The sequence below is a fragment of the Brassica napus genome, chromosome C6 (assembly GCF_020379485.1).
Source record: "Brassica napus cultivar Da-Ae chromosome C6, Da-Ae, whole genome shotgun sequence".
NCBI lineage: Eukaryota > Viridiplantae > Streptophyta > Magnoliopsida > Brassicales > Brassicaceae > Brassica > Brassica napus.
In genome coordinates this window covers 44,635,240-44,656,286 of record NC_063449.1, presented here as the reverse complement: position 1 = coordinate 44,656,286, position 21,047 = coordinate 44,635,240, and the positions used below count along the sequence as shown (strand labels likewise).

Sequence of the window (21,047 nt, the reverse complement as noted above, 5' to 3'; positions counted from 1 at the left end):
AAGCTTTAAAGAAAAAGAAAAAATGGTATAAATGTAAATATCTCACTGGTTGGTAAAGTTTTTTTTTTATCTAATCGTAATTATTTCATATAAATTATCTTGGATCAAACTATTTTTTTTTTGGACAAAATCAAACTAGATTTTTTTAGATTTTTTTGTACCAAATCATCTCCGTCAATACCGTGTCCGCATCACGTGTACAGGTTGTGTAACCCACTTGCTTGCTTCTCCACTCACCTTCTTCTTTTCCGCGTACGTGGGGAGTTGGACTCATTGACATCAAAGTTTGATTTTTGTTCTATGTAACAAAAATGATCTAGAAGATGTTGAAAGTGAGAATGTTGTTAAGAACCTCGTTCTAATCTGAGTATTGTTGGAAGAGTTGCCACGTGAACTAATCTCAACAAAAAAAAAAAGACAGAACATATAAGAAGATAGAAGTTGTTAACTTCTACTAAAATGTACTATTTGATTTAACCGAAAAAGTCAATTCAATAACCGGTTAACTTCTACTAAAATGTACTATTTGATTTAACCGAAAAAGTCAATTCAATAACCGGTTCCTTAACCGAACTAACCTCAAATAGTCAAAGACAGGAAGCCAGTTGACCAAAAAGTTGTAATAAAGCGCGTGAGATTTTACTTATAAATAACAACGTTTCATCTTCTTCCTCCTCGTTCCAATCTCTCTCTCTGGTCTTCATCATCAAATCGATCTTCTTCATTATCAAGAAAAGAAGAAGACAAAAAAAAGATGACGGATCTCTATGTTTCTCTGTTCATCTCAAACTATTCCCCGACTCCGATTGAGAAGGTCATCTCTTTGGTCTCTCGAACCGGACGTGATTTACAACGCTACGATACAACTGGTTATCGTCAGGTCGTCGGGTACGTAAAATTGAACAAAACTGTAATTTTTAAAATTTCTAATTCAAGGGTATACGGTTCTTTAGAATCTGAATCTTGGTTTGGTTTTATGCAGATGTATACCGTATAGGTACAAGAACGATGGAGAGATTGAAGTTTTGTTAATAAGTGCACAGAAGAAAGGGAAAGGGATGTTATTACCAAAAGGTGGTTGGGAGATCGATGAATCAATAGAAGAAGCAGCGTTAAGAGAGACGATGGAGGAAGCTGGTGTAACGGGTCATCTCGAAGAGACGCTTGGGAAATGGCAATACAAGAGCAAAAGACATAACATGGTTCACGACGGGTTCATGTTTCCTTTGCTCGTTAGCGAGCAGTTTGAGCAGTGGCCTGAGTCGGGATTCAGACAAAGGAAGTGGGTTTGTTTGTCTGAAGCGATCGACTTGTGTCAGAATTGGTGGATGCGGGAAGCTTTGGATGCTTTCATTGACCGGAAATGTCTATGATGACCTTGGATGGATGGATGATGTATAAAGAAAAGACGACTTTTGATTGTTCTAAAGCTTTTTCATGGGGGAGCTTTTGAAGAGCAGATCATGTTCAAGTCTTTTGATTTGATTTATTCATTGGTTAGATAGGGTATTTAGATAGAAAAAATTGTTTGAATAATGTTGGGCTTCATATAATCTGTAACTGTGTATATAAATAAACTGAATCATCAATATTTATAAACAGACCGATACGTAATAAAACAAACCGGTACAAACTGAAACTAAAGTTTGGATAATGCTCTTGGAAAGCATCTCCTTTCATGGTAAGATAGTATGACAGGTGAGTTTTTCTCCACAAAATAGAGAATAATAGAGACATGAATGGTCCGGACGAACCCATCGGGAAAGCAAATTCAAAAGGTAGAATATGAATTTATGCTTCAATTAAAGGCCAAATAAATCAAATCATCAACATGCATCATCATCGTACATATGAGATTTAATGGGCTAATATGTGTGCTGAAACATTCAACACAATTAACGGGCCAGGCCCAAAGCACTCTCATTCTCGGACCAGACGGACGTTCGCTTGAACGGATACAAAGAACGTTTGGTGAAGTCGCCGGTACAGGAGAGGAGGTCGTCGGTTAAGAGGCATGAAACATCAGAAGGTGATGAACTTTATCATTCAAACCAGGTCAAAAATGCATCTGTATCATTCAAACCAGATGTATCAGTTTCCCTTATTTAGATTTAACAATAGTTAATTCAAACCATAGTTTATGATACTCTAAACTGAAACTCCAACTCAAAATTAGGCTTTATCCCTTTTTTTTTTTTTTGGATCAAATAGGCTTTATCCCTTTTAAGATTTATATTTAGTGTTACGTTTTTTTTTTTTTGGCATACTGGTTGTGTGAATAAGAAAATACAGGTAACTAGAGTAATTTATGCTAGATTGCATCTAGCTAGGTTATATATAGTATAGTCTTGATAACCATTATTTTTATTTATAGCAACTTATCTATTTACGACGTACACAAGTAGACCTTAGACAATGATCAACAACTAAACCTTATATCAAAGAAGTTCCCTATGTCTTTAGTTATCTGAAAAAGTTTCCTATCTGAGGAAACTATTTCCATTTTTTAAAGACGGATCACCCTAAAGTTTATTTTTATTAGAGTCAATTCATTTAAAGCATACCTATCAACGTGCTTCCATATGAAGGATCTTGGTATATTCAAATACTTTCTTGGCTTAGAGGTAGCCCGGAGTCCTCAAGGTATCTATCTTTGCCAGCGGAAATATATACTAGAAATAATAACAGAATGTGGTTTGCTCGGATGTAGACCAGCCGGGTCACCTATGGATCAGAATCATAAATTAGGCTCGTCTCAGAGTGATTTTCTTACGGATCCAGAGCGTTATAGACGTCTTATCGGTCGCCTTATATATCTACTTGCGACTCGTCCTGATCTCGCTTACTCCGTACATATCTTATCACAATTTATGCAACAGCCAAGAGAAGAACATTGGTCTGCTGCTTTGAAAACTATTCGATATTTAAAAGGGACGGTCGGCCAAGGTATTCTACTAAGGCCAATGCTACGTTTTCCATCACCGGCTGGTGTGATGCAGACTGGGGAGCATGTCCTACTTCTCATCGATCTCTAACCGGCTGGATAATTCAGTTTGGGACTTCTCCCATTGCTTGGAAGACTACAAAACTTTCTTTATCATCAACAGAAGCAGAATTCCGTGCGATGAAAGCAATAACACAGGAACTGATTTGGTTGAAGGAGCTTCTCCGGGAAATGGGAGTCTCACATCAGGAGCCAATGACGGTCTGTTGTGATAATAAATCAGCCTTACACATAAGTGCCAATCCAGTTGTACATGAGAAGACAAAGCATATGGGAATCATCTGTCAATTTGTTCGTGATGAGATAATCAAAGGAGTTATCAAAACGATTCATGCATCAACATACGATCAGCTTGCAGACATCTTCACCAAAGCTTTGGGACGCAAGGAATTTGATTCATTTCTTCTCAAGTTAGGCATCAATAATATTCATGCTCCAACTTGGGGGGGGGGGGGGTATTGGAGTATGATTCCTAGTTATCTTAGGAATTATACGAAATAGATTTAGATAGACTCTAATATGATTTTCTGGTTCTTTACAATTTTCTATTGTTGATTTACTTAGCTTGGTATATAAACCAAGCTTCTAATCAATAAAACATAACTTTCTTTGATCCCAAACTAGAATTTATCAATTTTGCTTTGCATTGGTTTTGCTGTTCTTATTCTAGGCACCTACTGGTGTTTGTTGCATTTCTTTTCCTTCTTAGTTTGTTGTCGTGGAACCTTTCCCGCTATTCTGATTCAGTGACAAAAAAAAAGAGCGCATACGCATAAACCACCAAACCCCAGGTTAAGAGCCCTACTAGCTTCGTAGTCTCTCAATTGATTTTGTTTCAAACGAAACATGGCGACAGTGATCAAACAAGAGACTCATGTTTACTGATCAAACAAGAGGAAGATGACAATGAAGTAAGTAGCGTGTTCAAGGGGTAAACATAATTATCTAAGGACGACAAGGATGCTGTATTTCTAATAGTGGATAGGAACTTTGCTTCTAATGATCCTCGTGAGAAGAAGAACGACAATGTGATCACTATCGGCATCAAGAATTACATCAAAGACACGCTCTCTCCTCATCAGTTCCCACGATTATTGCTTCTTTTCCTTCTTAATTCGAGATCAATGTTAGTTCGTCAATTACAATTTTAATCATAAAAATTCATGGACATATTTTTGATAAATATACTTACATTTACAAAAATATACCTGACTCAATATAAATCTCAAAAATACAGATACCTGATATACAAAGGGCTCAGCCCAAACCTTTCGCACGAGGTAGCTATTTTGATGTTGTCTTCATATACTGTTGTAATTAATTGTAAACTTTCAATGTATTTTCATGAATATTCAAAGGACTCATTGTTAACTCCTACCGAGTTCCCCAAAGAAAGCAGTCCGATGTAACATTATTTTAGATAATATCTTACTAAACATAATTAAGGTAACCTTCTTTGGTCAACCATCTTCCTTAATTTGAAGTTTAATAAGAATCATGAACCATATATAGTCCATCCATGATACAAAAAACTATTACTGGTTTTAGTCTTAAATTAATAAATTCAGTATTTAGTGTTAATTATGATTTAGAAAATAACTAAATGACTAATTAATTAGAGTAAATTAAAGAATTTTTGTTCCACAATTCCAAATAAATATAATTATGTCAGTTTAATAATTTAGGATATTTTAGACTCAATAATCGCTTTTTAAGTAACTCTATTAAAGTTACTAGAATCTTTTTCCGCGCTACGCGCGGATAACATGTTTTGAAAAGTTGTGTCGCTTGATGAGTAATTAGTTTGGAATTATTGTGTTGTTTGTATACTGGCTTGAATAAAGAATCAAAATTGTATTATAAAATAAGTGTATGAGAAAAAACTTTTTTAGTAACACTTTTATAAATTTAAATCATGAATTTAAAGTATTTTTGAATGTCGGTTTAAGACTAAACCGTTTTGAACATGTTTGATAGCGCAATATTGAATTGAGTAAAACAAAATTTGATAATATATAGCATAGCTAGCATGAACAGATCTGGTCCATGGCACAAGCAGAGTAGGCGATTGCTTAGGGCTCAAAAATTTTGTTGTCTTTTTTTGGTTTAAAATTTTCTTATAAAATATTCAATATTTTTTTTACAAAAGAAGAGTATATTTTGTAAATTGTAATGGAGCCTCTACCGGGTATGGGCTGTCCTGATCATGAATTATTGTAATAAAAATATAATATTAATTAACATATTTTTTTATTTTGTTATATAGGTTTTTTTTATCATTTGCTCATTTCATTTGGAATGTTTAAAAAAACTTATTTTAGATGTTGTTTCCACAATAAATATATTGTTAATTATGTGAAATCATCTATTTAGTTATGTTGAATTAATATGACATATAAATAATATTGTACCTTTATCTAATTTCCTCTAAGTTTAACCATGACTTATTGTTATTATTTTGATCTTTAAACTTTTATGACCAATAATGAGGTTATGACCAATATTTTGAAACTTATTGTTATTATTTAGTTATTTTGACTAATAATGAGTTGCTTTATTCATGATGCATCCAGAGAAGGCGCCAGGCCCAGATGGAATGACGGCTCTCTTCTTTCAGCACTCCTGGAATGTCATTAAAAAGGATGTGGTTGAGTTGGTAAATAATTTCTTGGTTACAGGAAATATGGATTCACGGTTGAACATAACTAATATCTGCATGATACCAAAAATAGAAAGACCTACAAGGATGACGGAATTGAGACCGATAAGTCTATGTAACGTTGGTTATAAGATTATCTCGAAAGTGTTGTGCCAAAGGTTGAAGAATTGTCTTCCCCATCTAATTTCAGAAACACAATCGGCTTTTGTGGCAGGAAGGTTAATATCGGATAATATTCTTATTGCACAGGAAATGTTCCATGGTTTACGAACCAACAAATCCTGTCAAAATAAGTTTATGGCAATTAAAACGGATATGAGTAAGGCATATGATCGGGTAGAGTGGGATTTTATCGAGGCTCTTCTTCAAAAAATGGGATTTGATTCTCATTGGGTTAAATTAATGCGAGGGTGTATATCTTCAGTTCAATATAGAGTTCTTCTTAATGGGCAACCGAGAGGCCTTATAATACCTCAGCGGGGATTACGTCAAGGAGATCCATTATCTCCTTATTTATTTATTATGTGTACTGAGGCTTTAATCACGAATATAAAAAAAGCGGAGCGGGAGAAACATTTAACTGGTATGAAGGTAGCAAGAGCGTGTCCACCAGTTTCTCATTTGCTATTTGCAGATGATAGTTTGTTCTTCTGTAAGGCAAACAAAGAAGAGTGTCAGACTATTCTTAGGATACTAAAGGAGTATGAGACTGTATCAGGACAACAAATCAACTTTCAGAAATCCTCAATTCAATTTGGACATAAAATTGAGGAATCCAATAGGCAAGAGTTGAGAGATATTTTGGGGATTCAGAACCTAGGAGGTATGGGTTCTTATTTAGGTTTGCCAGAAAGTTTAGGGGGATCTAAGGTTCAAGTGTTTGGTTTTGTACAAGATCGTCTGAATAATAGGGTGAATGGCTGGACTCTTCGATTTTTTACAAAAGGGGGAAAAGAGGTGATTATTAAGTCGGTTATCACGGCTCTGCCAAATCATGTGATGTCGGTGTATCGACTACCGAAAGCTATAGTGAAGAAGTTAACGAGTGCAGTAGCTCAGTTTTGGTGGAGCCCAGGAGGAAGTACAAGGGGTATGCATTGGAAATCATGGGATAAATTATGTGCCCATAAGGATCATGGTGGGCTAGGTTTCAAGGATTTGACGGATTTTAATACAGCAATGTTGGGAAAGCAGCTGTGGAGGCTGATTGAGAAGCCAAATTCTCTTTTCTCGCGAATCTTCAAAGGACGGTACTACAGGAATGCTTCACCCCTGGAACCGATTCGCTCATATTCCCCGTCGTATGGCTGGAGGAGTATTATCTCTGCTAGATCTCTGGTTTGTAAAGGACTAATTAAAAGGGTTGGAACAGGGTCATCTATCTCAGTATGGAATGATCCCTGGCTCCCATCCACTCGCCCGAGACCAGCAAACAAAAATTTTCACGATAGCTACCCGGACCTCACAGTGGATTCCCTCATTCATCAGGAATCCCGAACATGGAATTTACAGGCAATTAGGACTTTGGTGGAACCCAATGATGCAAAAATGATTGAAAGTCTTCCTCTGAGTAGAAATCTGTTGGATGATAGAAATGGATGGCATTTCACTGAAAATGGAAGATACACGGTACAATCAGGGTATCAAATTGAAAGGATATATCCTGATAAGGAGAAACAACCAGAATTTTATGGACCCAACGTGGATATTCTTAAGGCATTCTGCTGGAAAGTGAAGTGTCCTCTAAAGTTAAGGCATTTTCTATGGCAGTTGTTGACAGGTTGTATAGCAGTGACCAAAAATTTAAAATCACGTGGAATACAAGGAGATACAAGATGTGCAAGGTGTGGTGATCCGGAAGAATCAATAAATCATGTGTTTTTTGAATGTCCTCCGGCACGACAAGTGTGGGCACTATCTAAGATTCCATCGAACCCAAATATTTTCCCTTTGGGCTCGATATTTGCTAATATGGATCATCTGTTTTGGAGAGTTAATCCAAAAATGGAGGATCATCAGTTTGCATGGATTCTATGGTACATTTGGAAGGGTCGGAATAATAAAGTTTTTAGTAATATTGATGTTGACCCGAGAGAAACGCTAAACTTAGCTGAATTGGAATCAACACTTTGGGCGGAGGCACAAATTGTTAATGATTCCAGGATGGCCCCTGAAGCGCAGTTCAGAGTTAACTCACAGACTACAGGAAGATGGTGTTTCATTGACGGTTCTTGGAAAGACAAGGATTATTTCTCAGGACAAGGCTGGTTCAGCACGCTTCCGGAGTTTGAGGGTTTGTTAGGGGCAAGAAATGTAAGGGCAAGTCTTTCACCTCTTCATGCGGAGTTGGAGGCTCTAATTTGGGCAATGGAGTGTATGAAGAACTTACGACAGTACCGGGTCACGTTTGCAACGGATTGTTCTCAATTGGTGAAGATGGTTTCTGAACCAGAAGAATGGCCGGCATTTGAAAGCTACCTGGATGACATTAAGTTTTTGAGAAGAAGCTTTACCAACTCAGAGATTGTTCATGTTCCAAGGACGGAAAACATAAAGGCGGATCGCTTGGCACGTAGTGCTCGGACACAACCGTCTTTCGTCGTACACATGGATGCGGAGTTACCACATTGGTTTACAGAGTCTATATGAGTCTGTAAATTTTCTTGCTGTCAAAAAAAAAAAAAAAAAAAAAAAAAAAACTTTTATGACCATTAAACACAAATTATACAAACTTAATCTGTTTCACATTCGTGTCTTTGCAATCGTTCTTGAAGACTTAAACATTGAGACTTGTACCTTCAGCCAATACTGCATTAGTTTTCCAAAATTAAGTTTTAAAAATGTGCAGTTTCTAAAGAGGTATTTCTCATTGTGATAATTGTGAAAGCAGTGTTACTATATTACTTTATAGTTGAAAAGAGACCATATCTCTAAACATATAATTTAGTGCAAAAGGTTATTGAAAATGATAAAAACTTAAATTTTTTTGGTCTAAATGTTAAAATGTACAACTTAATTTATATTGCTTAATGTTGTCTCCAGTAATATAAATTTTCAATCAAATTCTCTTCGTAACTAAACAAACCTATTTTGCAGGTATATCATGCAAAAATAAGAAGTGTCATAATCCAAAACAAAAAGAAAGAAAACACAACATTACTAAGGGCATTTCTAACCATCACACCAAAACAATACTTTATGTTATTAACTTTTTAATTTTGATAATTTATTACATTAATTATTTGTAATTGCTTAATTATATTTATTTCTTAAAATTTGGCAATTTATTTTCTGTTTAGTTATATTTGTTATTTTCTTTTAGTTAATTAATATTTATTTATTTTTAATATTATTCGAAATTAAAATTTTATACATTTTAAAATGAAAAGCATTTTTCTTCTGTTACAATTTAATGTTACTGGTAATACTCATGTAATTATATTATTAATTAAAAATATAAATATAATAATAGTTTAATGATAGTAATGTAAACATACAAATTTTTTAAAAATATGGTATAACTATAAGTTAAAAATAATCAATAAATTTAATATATCTATAATCAAATAAAAAATAATAGACTACATTATTCTAATATTTGATGTGATAAATTGTGTTGCACCAAATTTGGTATAATATTGTTCATATTACATCAAATTTAGTGGAATGATGTCTTAGGTATTTTATTAGAGATAATATTACTTCAAATTTGTTGTTTTAGTGTCATGGTTAGAAATGAACTAAATAGGTAAACATAAACAATTGGATATTTTACAGAGTGGGCGTTAAATAAAACCCACTATTCGAAATAGAAATGGTATATATATACTCTTTCAATCTCATGCAAATTGTTGAAAATGAATTCAAAGTCAGACATAAGCAGTGTTTGACGTGGGGAAGATGATCTATAACATTTCTACGGAAACATTTGTTAAAGCATAGCTACTACATATATATATATATATACCGTACTGATTTGAACTGAAACATGCATTTTAGGACACTAACAAAAAACCCAATCCAAAAGTATTTTTATGTCTTTATAGGACAGGCAAGGAAATGAGGGAAATCACAACTTTTTGCCTCTGCTTTTGGGCAACTCCAGCTTGGGTTCTAAAGCCAGTCATGTTACCACGCTGGTTCTGTCATATCTATTGTCATTGCCAACAGTTTCCGTCGTGACCATAGGCATTATTCCATCATTGCTTCGTCTGCAGTTTCATGATTGCTTTCTTACGGTTCTTAAGCTTCTCCTTGTGTGGAAATAAATATATATGGACTTAGTAATGTATATAGACACAAATTACATTGATCTAGAAAAGTTTTGAATGATTGCGTAGGTTGTAATGCATTGACCCCAGACCTGGAAAGCCATCAGTGAAAAGCACATGATCAACTGTAAGCGTAAGAGGCTATGAGATCACCTGTAACCGTAAGCGACATGTGAGGCTAAGAGAAAGCTCGAGGCTGTATGCCCAGTACCCAGGGCCAGGAGTTGGCTTGGCTCATGCGCATATATTGTATCTCTAGCCACAATGCATCATGACCGCCATCGTTCACTTTCAGTCGAATTCACAAATGGCTCTAGGATTTTCACAAAGATTTGCTACAACATTAACAACAATGTATATATATATATATAATTTGTAATAATCATATCAAACATCCCCAGGCCGGTTAATTTTGTTTTAGAAACCAGCTTTCTAGATGAAGTATAGTATATAATGCTACAGAAGGAACCTGCGTTTCAGCTGAATGAATGATATGATTTGAAACAATTCTCAAAATTCTCAAGTTTCCTCGTAAGAATAAAAGTACCTCTAATTGAACGTCAAGTTCTAACTGATACTTGTTCAGATATGCATTCAATTCATCAGTTCCAGGGATCTGAGTCAAGAGTCAAACAAATACTCTTTAGATGTGGAAAAAAAAAACTTGATGCCCTCTAAAAACAATTAAAATTACCTTGGCAATTTTGACAAGCTGATCCTGGTTGTCATGGCCATAGAAGAAAGGTTCCTTGCGGAATATCTACAAGGGAAGATAATAAGGCAAATCAGATGATCATCGATATATATATGAAACATGCTACAGATAATCATATAAATGTAGCAAAGGTACTCACCATCCCAGCAAACATGCAACCAAGGCTCCACATATCCAAGGAATAGTCATAGTCCTGTAAATCCACTAAAAGTTCGTGTTCCTTGAAGTACCTGATTGAAGAGGTAATATTTCATCGAGGTTAGTTATTGATAAAGACAGTATAATGTAACATGTTTACATTAAAATACAAAAATTAGATAACAGAACCTGGAGACCACACGGACGTTATACTCTTTTCCAGGATGATAAAACTCAGCGAGACTCCAATCTATCAGGCGAAGTTTGCGCAGCTCATGGTCGATCGTGATATTGTGTGGCTTCACATCTCTGTGCATTATACCTTGCGAGTGGCAGTAGTCCAATGCCTGTATCATATCACAAGAAAGTTTCAAGGTTATTACTAACCTGTATATGTTGTAAGTCACTGAATGGTAAAGGGATTACACAAAAACTACCTTCAACAGCTCATAGATGTAGTATCAGATGTCATAGCCAGTCAAAGTAGGATAAAGAACTTTAAAGCCTGTGCTGTTAACATACTAAAATATCAAGCTTGGAGTTTTTGAGTGTTGGTCTCTGACAACATCGAGCAGCTTCACAATGTTTGGGCCTCCACAGAGATTCTGAAGTATCTTAATCTCTCTTCTAATCTGTTAAAAGGATCACATAAATAACAATTCACAAAAGAACCTATCTAACTTTAAGTAATGTAAAACACTAACCTTCCTCTTCTTGACAAGCTTAAGGATCTTGATAATGCACTTCTCGTTGCTGTTCATGTTAATCCCTTCAAAAACCTCACTGTATTTGCCTTTCCTCACTACCTCGTAATCATTTTGCTACCTAAAGAAACCAAACACAAAGAAGAAAGCTTGAACCTTTTAACATAAACATCATCATTACCTATCATATACAGAACTAAACCAAACAACTTCTCTTCAAACAGATCAAATATCAAAAGCCATAAAGGCTAAAACTTTCGTATCAATTCCACAAAAAAGACTCAAACTTTGGATCTTACCCCCACTCAACATTGACAGATTCGTAATCCCAATACTCTTTAGGACGGATCACGTTCACATCAGTGTAGACATGAGCTTTCGACATCAGGACGCGTAGAAGAGATGCGAAGGGAAAGTAGGAGGAGGAGGAGGTGATTAGGCGCATATATCATTCAGAAGTCACGATGCTTTCAATAAAATGAAATGGGCTTCCTGAGCCATTCTCATTAACAACAAAATTTAAACCCAACATCCCAAATCACTTGATTACGTGGCAAAACGTTAAAATCTGATTGGATGATTTTTTCATCTGACGTGGACAAGCCAGCATATAACCCTTTTAGTATTAGTTAGATGCCCTTTCTAAAAAGAAAACTCTAGAATAAAGTTTATGAAAAAGTTTTGACCAACAAAAAATAATTAAATAACTATGAAGTTACCTTATGTGAGAAAACTATTTCCTTCCATTAATACCATGATACCAAGCTCCTCCTCTTTATATAAACTGAAGAACTCATTACGCTTTAAACCACAAAAAACCATATTTTAAGAGCTCTCTAAAATCATGTTCAATCATATAATTGCTGCGAAACGAAACATGGAGTTGAGGAAACAAGAGTACTCACTCACCAAGAAATGTCCGAGTCATCAGATGATGGACCACAAATCCTTGAGATCATCATCTTGTACTGATGAAGCCATCATGATCAGCGGCGATGAGGTGAAGGAAACCCTAGAGCTGAATAAGAATAAGAAGCAAAGGGTTGGGTATTGGTGGGACGAGTCTGATGCCTTCAACGGTTTAAATAGCGTGGTCAAGGGGTTACCAAAGTCTAAGGATGCTGCTTTAGTTGTGGGTTCATCAAGCTTACTAAAGAGCAAGGCGAAGAATTATGAGAGAGCATTAGCATTAATTCAACGTGGTAACTCCTTTGATTTTCCCGACGATGAGAGTCACAATGGTGGTAATAACAAAACAAATCAAGATCCATTGCTAGGCAGCTACAACAACAAACACAACATGTCTCATGTGGATGACTGCTTTACTTTTTGTTCTATTAATGATCTCATCAAGGATACAAAGAATGGTAACGAGAGATATTTATCATCAAATCATGATGATAATAACGTCACTGATTTGTGCCAGGGTGAGGTTCTGTATGAGAGTTCTGGTTGTAGCAATCAACATGTGTCTCTTGATGAGTTCATTGCTTTGAGTGAAGACAAGATTCTCGGTGAGAGTTCTGTCAGTAATAACAATGGATACCGACATGTGACCCTTGAGGAATTGGGTGTTAGTGTGGAAGATCTCATGTGTACTCCATGGGAAGTGTTTGATCCAACCTGGGAGATCAGATCAGAGACCATGGATCCATGGCTTGGTGGCTACGTCAAAGACATGTTCTCCTCTGCTGATTAAATTGCTTCTTTTATTTTGTTCTCTTTCATTTGATCGCTTCTTAGTTTGCTTGTGTAAAAAAAATGTCAACTAGAGTGATCCTGCGTTCTTGTTATGTATAATCATCATGTGTTCATCTTGTTAAACAAATCATATGTGAGAAATTTGATGTTTCTGCTTGCTTATCAGTTCTAAATTGCATTTAGTTATCTGAAATTTCAATCATGAAAAGTCCCTTATATTGTACGTGAAAAATCTGGTATTGTCTACTGCTTGAATAGAAGCAATGCATCTTTGCGCAGCTTGATCAGTCCTCATAAACTGGCTAAACGTAAACATGATCACCAACAAGCAGCCTACACAACTTGTCAAATGGGTGGGCTGGCCACCGGTTGTCCATATCCAAATATAAATGGGTATACTTTGGTGATACTCATTTGTCCATGCGGATTATAAATTGACAAAAATCAAGACCAATGGACAATGGGCGTTAGTGGATTTGGACTACGTGGACGCGGTCCGTCCAATGGTCACAAAAAGTTAGGATTTCTAAAATTAGAGTTATCTTGCCAAAATCGCAAAATTGAATTTTCGTAATCTTAATATCAATTTTCCCGCCAAAACCACAAAATCGAGTTTTCCACAAAAACCGTAAATTCAAGTTTTCCGCCAAAACCATAAAATCAAATTTCTCGCTAAAACCGCAAAATCAAGTTTTCCACAAAACCCCGTAAAATAGAATTTTTCGCCAAAACCGCAAAATCAAATTTCCCTCCGAAACCGCAAAATCGAATTTTCCGGCAAAACCGCAAAATCAAATTTTCCCGCTAAAACAGTAAAATAGAGTTTCTTGCCAAAATCGCAAAATCGATTTTTTCGCTAAAATCTTAATATCGAGTATTTTTTGTCAGAACCGTAAAATCAAGTTTTTCCGCCAAAAACATAAAATCAAATGTTCCCGCCAAAAACGTAATATCAAAATTTCCCGCCAAAACCGTAAAATTGAGTTTTCTTGCAAAAACCACGAAATCGAGTTTATCCGCTAAAATCTTAATATCGAGTTTTTCGCCAAAATTGCAAAATCAAGTTTTATGCCAAAATCGCAAAATCAAGTTTTTCGTCGAAATTGAGTTTTTTCGCAACAAGTACGAAAATCCAGTTTTCTGCCAAAATCACAAAATTGAGTTTTCTCGCCAAAACTACAATACAAATTTTCCGCCAAAACCGTAAAACAAAATTTTCCGCAAAACCTTATAAGTCAAGAATTATGTATATGAAGTTATACTACTTATACAGTCTTTTAAACTTATGTATTGTTGTACTTATGGATTTATGGATGAATTATAGTTAGTCTTATAAAATTGTATTTGTATTTATAGGCTTATAAATTGAAATATAAAATTTTCTTATATAGTTCATTATGGACTCCATATAAATATGAATGTTAATGGATTTGGTCTTTAATAGAGATGGTCGTTCTCTGGCCATAAATAATAAATGTACAAATGAATATGAGTTACCCAAGTTACAGCTCTATACACAAGCCGCAATTGTAATTAGCCATAACTGGAGAGAAACAAAAATTGTGTCCACAATAGTCAATAGCGTTTTCATCCTCAGCTGAAAACCATCTTCAGAGACACTCTTCTTTGGTTCTCCCATATATACTTTTATCACAAGTTGCTCTCCTCAGCTCCAACCAGCTTTTTTAATTTATTTTCTTGGAGCCCTTAAGCTAATCTTGTATATAAATTAATTAATGATCATAACATAACAGAAGTTTCCTATTTTCCTTTAACTGAGAAAACAATTTCGATATTTTGTTTAGGTTTACGTTTCCTTTTCCGAGAGGGATCACTTCCTACCAGGCTGCTTTATATAAACTAAAGATCCATATATACGCTTAAACAACCAGAAGCCAGGTTAAGAAGTTTATATAGCTTCATATTATAGTTTACGAAGTTTAGCTTCATATAGTCTCTCAATTCAGTATTTTGTTTCTCCTCCAAATCTCTTTTTAACTTCATACTTGATTATTTGACCCACAAAAAAAACTTCATACTTGATTCAATATGTCCAACATGGGAGATTTCGTCAAAGAGTCAAAGACCATGGCTGCATGGCTTGGTTATATCAAAGAGAGGCTCTCTCGTCATCATTAATTCACACGCTTAATTGCTCTATGTTTAATCTCTTATTGTAGTAATTAGATAGAAATAGCATAATCCTCGAAGTTACAAAATCATTATTGATTTATTACAATATTACCGTGGTCAAAATGTTCTGAGAAACCAACGAATAATAGAAAGAGAGTTCAGTTTCTTGAGTCTTGTCTTTTCGCTATCTTAAGAAGTTGTTAAATCAACCAAAAACTCCTTTCTTCCTCATGATTCTCAGTCATGTTACTCAGAAATTTCCACGAAAATATATTATTCTGTTTGTCTGAACCAAGAGGTTCTTGATCAGGCGTGATAGTAATTGCTGGTATGGAAGAAGCTTAAACCCTTTGGTTTAACCAATCTAAAATGACTCCAGCGATGACTTCTCGCTCAGGCTCGAAGAGGAGATCGTGCAACAACCCCTCGAAGAGCTTCATTGATTTATCTGACGAAGAAGCTTCCTCGTAGAGCCTGTTAGAGGCATTAGGATCAGTCACGGTATCTGCTGTACCGTGCATCACAAGAAAAGGAACTTTCACTTTGTTTAAATTTTGCTGCAAATGAGAAGCGATTCTAAGGATCTCGTAGCCGGTTCTAACCCGGATGGATCCGGTGAAGACTAAAGGGTCAGAGTATTTGGTGATAAGAGCTTGTGGATCACGAGAAACCTGCACTCCTTCCTTGTTTGCTGCACTGAGTTGGTACCTTGGCAACAAGAACGCAACGATTGGAGCAAGAACCTGTTTGAATAAAAAACAAATAAAACTGAGCAGACTGGTAAGGATTAGTTGAAAAATGAGTGAACTATATATGACTTACTGTGAAGATTGGATGAGATGGTTGGACTCCAACAGCTGGTGAAGTCAATGCAATGCCTGAAACTCGAGACTCGATCTTTGGATCCAGCATAGCCTGCACTTGATTGTTTTATACATCGTTTGAGATTTTGTACTACTTGGATGATGGCTGTTTAATAAGTCTAAAGATGTTAACCTTGAGGATGATGGCTCCTCCTGTTGAGTGTCCAATGCAGAAACAGGGGAGTCCTGGATTCTCTGTGAGAACCTTGTCAAGAAATGATTTCTACAAAAGGTAATGATGGTGTTAGTTTGTTTTGGAATCTAAGAGCATGATTAACCCGGGGTTCTTAGGGTGGAGTTCTTAGCGGAAGTTAAGAAGCTGTTTCTTAACTTTAACTAAAAAAACTAAGAACCGGTTCTTAAATAAGGACTTTAAGAACCGGTTCTTAGCTTTTTAGTTAAAAGTTAAAAAACAGTTTCTTAACTTCCGCTAAGAACACCACTCTAAGAACTCCGGGTTAATCATGATCTAAAAACTATATAGGGTGAGAGTCAGATACCAAATCGTCAACAGCGTAATCAAGGGAAGGAACATAAGCATGAAGTCCATCACTTCCACCATGACCTGGCAGAATCATTTACTTTTCACGGTCAGATGAATTAGATATGGAAGTTATTATCACTGAGGGAGATGCCTGAAAAGGCTATAACTTCTAAACTTCATGCATATATAACAAATCATAGTAAACAAAAAAAAAAATCATAGTCCCTAAGTTGTTGGCAGTGTAAAACTAAAGATGAGGTTTATGTGTCACCTTTCCACACGAATTAAGCAGCACCTCAAACACAAAATCACTATATTCCCCTGCCACATCCAAACAGAGAGAGACATTGTTGAAGACTACTAATTAATGTCCGCTTCTATTTATGCTAAGAACATGTTACATATATGTTACCAAACGTTCAAGATCAAGACTACTAACTATGTGAATTTTTTTTTTTAACCTCAAATCATCAAGATGTTGAAAACCATGTATAGGTTTATACTTTGATAACTTTTCATGTGATGTTCGAGTAACTGACTAAGGATGAATATCAGAAAGCTAACTACAAGTGGTGAAAGAGAAGAAAGATTACCGATCCAATCGATTCCATAGACCTTGAACCCATTAGCATTTAGCTGCTTTGCAAAATCATTATACCTTCCACTGCAAAAATTTTGAAAAAGAAACTAATATTAAGCTTTCTTTCTTCCAAAAGAAAAAAAACTATATACAAAGCAAATGATGCATAACTAGAAACGTATATATATTCAAACCTATGCTCATTTAAGCCATGTAGCAGAACAACAAGTCCCCTGCAAGAAATAGACAAATCAAGAAAGTTAAGAAACCAGACAAGAACATAATGAAATATTATGTAATAAACTTTTTTTGTAAGGACAAAACTTAAGTTAAACGAAAAATAATTACCTGTGATTAAGGGAAAGAGGTGACCATGACTGAGTAAACAACGTGTCGCCTCTCTTCGTCGTGAAAAGCGAATAATCTCTGACGTAGCTTCCATCCCCGCCTTCATCTTCCAAAACTCGCCTTATCGCAAGCTCCCTTCTAACGGCAACCTCCTCATCAACCACCGCAGCTGGAACCGACGGAGGCGAGACGCTGATCATGTTCCTTTTCTTGACCAAGATCTGCGGCGCGGCTCGCACCTTCCTCTCCTGTTTCTCGTCTCTGATCACCACCGCTCCCATCTTCCCCTGCCAAAGGACGAAGCGAAACGGGAGGAGGAGGAAGAGAATGAGCGAGTGGATGATGGTAAAGAGGCGCTTGAGCTCTCTCATGGAGAAGAGAGCCCTAACCCGACCGCTTGCTCCCGACGTTAGAATCAACGCTGATGAATGATCTGTTCCCATGGACATTGTTTCCACCGCCATTAACGATAACGATGACGATGATGATTGTTTTTTTTTTTTTTAACTGACGATGATGATTGTTATTACACTAAGGGTTCATAAATTTGTTTTTGGACAAAAACAATTGTTTTGTCGTCCAAAATTAGAATCCAAATTTAGGGCCTCCTCTTTTTATTATGAACAGAGTTTTAAAAGAAACAGAGCTTGGATTATAATAATAATGGCTGATGAGGAAGAAAAAGAAGAAAGAAAAGATGATTGTGAAATTATTCGAGAGGATAACCTTCCTTATAAAGAAATAAATTCAAATCTTTTATTACCATTTTGTGAATTTTTTTTTAACTTGGACAAAAAGCCTTCGTAGCTTCGGGACACAGACACGAGGAGATGCTTCCAGAATCGACACATGAAAGGTCCATATATTATTTATCTTTATGTGTAATCTTCCATTTGTATCGGGTGTAAATCACTTCTTTTTTTGGCAAATTACTTTCTTCGTGGTTGATTCATTTTAGCAATATATGATTAAAAATTAAAAATAAAAAGCTCCACAAGTAAGAATAAATTCGATATTGCCCCAACTATGTTAGCTTTTCTTAACCATGGCTCCAATGGTCACGTCGTGTTTTGGACGTTTGCGATATAATGGAAGGTTTCGTGATATAATTTTATTCACCAAAAAGACAAGTATCGTTCTCAACTAGGGCCACTAATGAATTAACCACATGTCTTAAAACTTACAACCACAAAAAACTGTTACAAACTTACGATCAATCAATCCGGATTTAGATATCTTCACTCCGCACTAGTGTTTTTAAAACCGGACCGGCTAACGAACCGAAATTTTTTTGGGTCATAGATCATTATGGTTCGACCGGATCTGAACCAGATTCGATCGGGTTTATTTCGATTAAACTAAATTTAATGATATTTTATAAATAATATGCATATTTTTTTAATAAAAATATATCATATCAAATAAAATATTTAAATGACCATAATGTGTACAATAACTTAAAAATAACAATTAAAATCTAAAATCAATATAAAAAGCACATTTAAACTTTATTCGCAGATCTTCATCACCTTTTAAAAAAAAATTATATACACATTAGGTAAAAGTTATATTTTGAAATACAAAATTTCATAAATGAAAATGTTTCAATTATTTAGTCTTTAAAACAATTGATCATGAAATAAAAATTTTAAAAAAGAGAGAAGTAGAAAAAACCAATATCTTAACGTGAAAATTAAACTTTGTGAATCTTATAATTTATGAGTTGTATAGACGACAAAATAAAAAGACGAGAGATAATACTTTATTAATCATTGATAAATCTTATTTTTATTTAAAAAAGAAGAAAAATTAGTTGTTTCATTAACAAAATTTTGTCTTATATACGAACCGGGTTTTAGCCGGTTCATTGGGTCGCCGGTTCCCAGGTTTTTGACGGTTTGATAGGGGTTTTTAAATGGTTCGATTTTAGTTGGGTTTTAGCCTTAACTCAACCCGGATTTTTTTCGTTTCATGGTTCAATCCGGTCCGACCGCCGGTCCGGTCCGGGTTTAAAAACACTGCTCCACACTAACAGATTTCACTGGTGACCATTCGGGAAACAAGAGGAACAAACAGAAAAAGAATATACGGGAAAAAAATAGCAGGAATGAAAAGTAATGGTTGTTCCTTCTCAAATTTAATAAGGAATAATTTTATCCTTTAATTCTCTACAAAAACAGGAACGAGAGGGAATGAGAAGAAATTATTATTCCTTGCGAATGGTGATTTTTTATAGGAAAGTTAGGGAATGCATTATTCCCCATCATTCTCCGGTCACCATTCATACCCTAATAGTATCTATTAGAAAGCATTTTAAGTTTTAACTATGTTCGCATAGTAAAAAAAACTAAACAAGCATCCACAGTAAGAAGTGAATGATAATCTCGTAATAGTTCACCTTGTAACGTGATACCAGTCGCAACTATGCAGACACTCACGGACGATTTTGTTTGCATAAGAAAATCTAGACCACGATTAACCTCAGTCTCTTAACTGAAGTTTTTAACTTCGGTTTAGAGATATAAAAACCGTTTTTTAGCCGAAAAGTGTAAAAAAAGAAAAATGTCAAATCATGAATTAAGAAACTCGGCTAATAGACCGAAGTTAATCATGCCCTTATATCCAAAACAATTCAGAAAATGTTTGCATAATAATAGTTTAAAATTTCGACAAAAAAAGTCAGGTGGTGAAACGCGGCGGCTGGTTATCGTCGTGAAAGAAACAGAACCGTTGCTTTCAAGGGAGCGATGGACCAAACACGTGTCGGAAAGAGACCCCTCACTTCTTATCCACGGCTCCGAAAATAGCGTTTACGAACGCCACTCTTTTTTTCTTCCGTTCCAGTAGCCTATCTAATTTCATATCAACCACATGCGAGTAATATATTATCAAACATTATTACCGACATACCTCCTAGAGACGCAGACTGAAAATCTCGAGAAAACACTGTTGCTTCGTTGACAAGGTAGCCTGCGTGTTTTGGTGATCCGTGATTCCATCCCAATCTGGAAAACATACAAATCATGGTAAACTCTTATGGAACAACAATAACTATCACATACAAAATATTAAGACTTTGGCAATAAACCCTGTTCGTTTGACAGTCGCTGGCCATGTTCGTTTGAGAGTCGTTAGCCATAGCAGTCAAAGGTTGTTCGATTAATTATTGTAATGATTAGACGATCAATTTTAGCGACCAACGACTCAATTTTTTTTATCACTGATAAATTAGCATTTTTATCAATAAATTATTGTTTTTATGGGAAAAATAACTATCAAAATTTTGGTTGCTATTGCCGATAAGAAATGAAACGAACAACAATAATAGTAGCTTAACCAAGCGCTTGTGGTCGAGTGGCGCGAGGCGAGCTCGTTGGTCCTAAGGGCCGCGGGTTCGATCCTCCCCCTCAGATACGTCCAGGTGTTTGGCCAGGCAATTGGGTATCT

General features: G+C 35.5%; 2 protein-coding genes, 1 long non-coding RNA gene and 1 pseudogene across 3 annotated transcripts; 1 reads left to right on the top strand and 3 right to left on the bottom strand.

Moving 5' to 3' along the window:
• Nucleotides 1–158: 158 nt before the first annotated feature.
• On the bottom strand, nucleotides 159–794 carry LOC125589124. The gene is made up of 2 exons (XR_007325309.1): nucleotides 579–794; nucleotides 159–394 (listed from the first exon to the last, which is right to left on the bottom strand). It is a non-coding gene; the product is annotated as an uncharacterized LOC125589124 (long non-coding RNA).
• Nucleotides 665–1,601, top strand: LOC106402908 (nudix hydrolase 21, chloroplastic-like). Its single transcript, XM_013843734.3, has 2 exons — nucleotides 665–888; nucleotides 983–1,601. The coding sequence occupies exons 1-2, from the start codon at nucleotides 755–757 to the stop codon at nucleotides 1,371–1,373; spliced, it is 525 nt and encodes a 174-aa protein (XP_013699188.1). The 5' UTR covers nucleotides 665–754; the 3' UTR covers nucleotides 1,374–1,601.
• Nucleotides 1,602–9,548: 7,947 nt separating this feature from the next.
• Nucleotides 9,549–11,936, bottom strand: LOC111212373 (annotated as a pseudogene).
• Nucleotides 11,937–15,386: 3,450 nt separating this feature from the next.
• Nucleotides 15,387–18,323, bottom strand: LOC106402494 (monoacylglycerol lipase-like). Its single transcript, XM_022703933.2, has 7 exons — nucleotides 17,601–18,323; nucleotides 17,447–17,485; nucleotides 17,266–17,336; nucleotides 16,689–16,753; nucleotides 16,322–16,411; nucleotides 16,148–16,240; nucleotides 15,387–16,068 (listed from the first exon to the last, which is right to left on the bottom strand). The coding sequence occupies exons 1-7, from the start codon at nucleotides 18,062–18,064 to the stop codon at nucleotides 15,667–15,669; spliced, it is 1,224 nt and encodes a 407-aa protein (XP_022559654.1). The 5' UTR covers nucleotides 18,065–18,323; the 3' UTR covers nucleotides 15,387–15,666.
• Nucleotides 18,324–21,047: the final 2,724 nt, after the last annotated feature.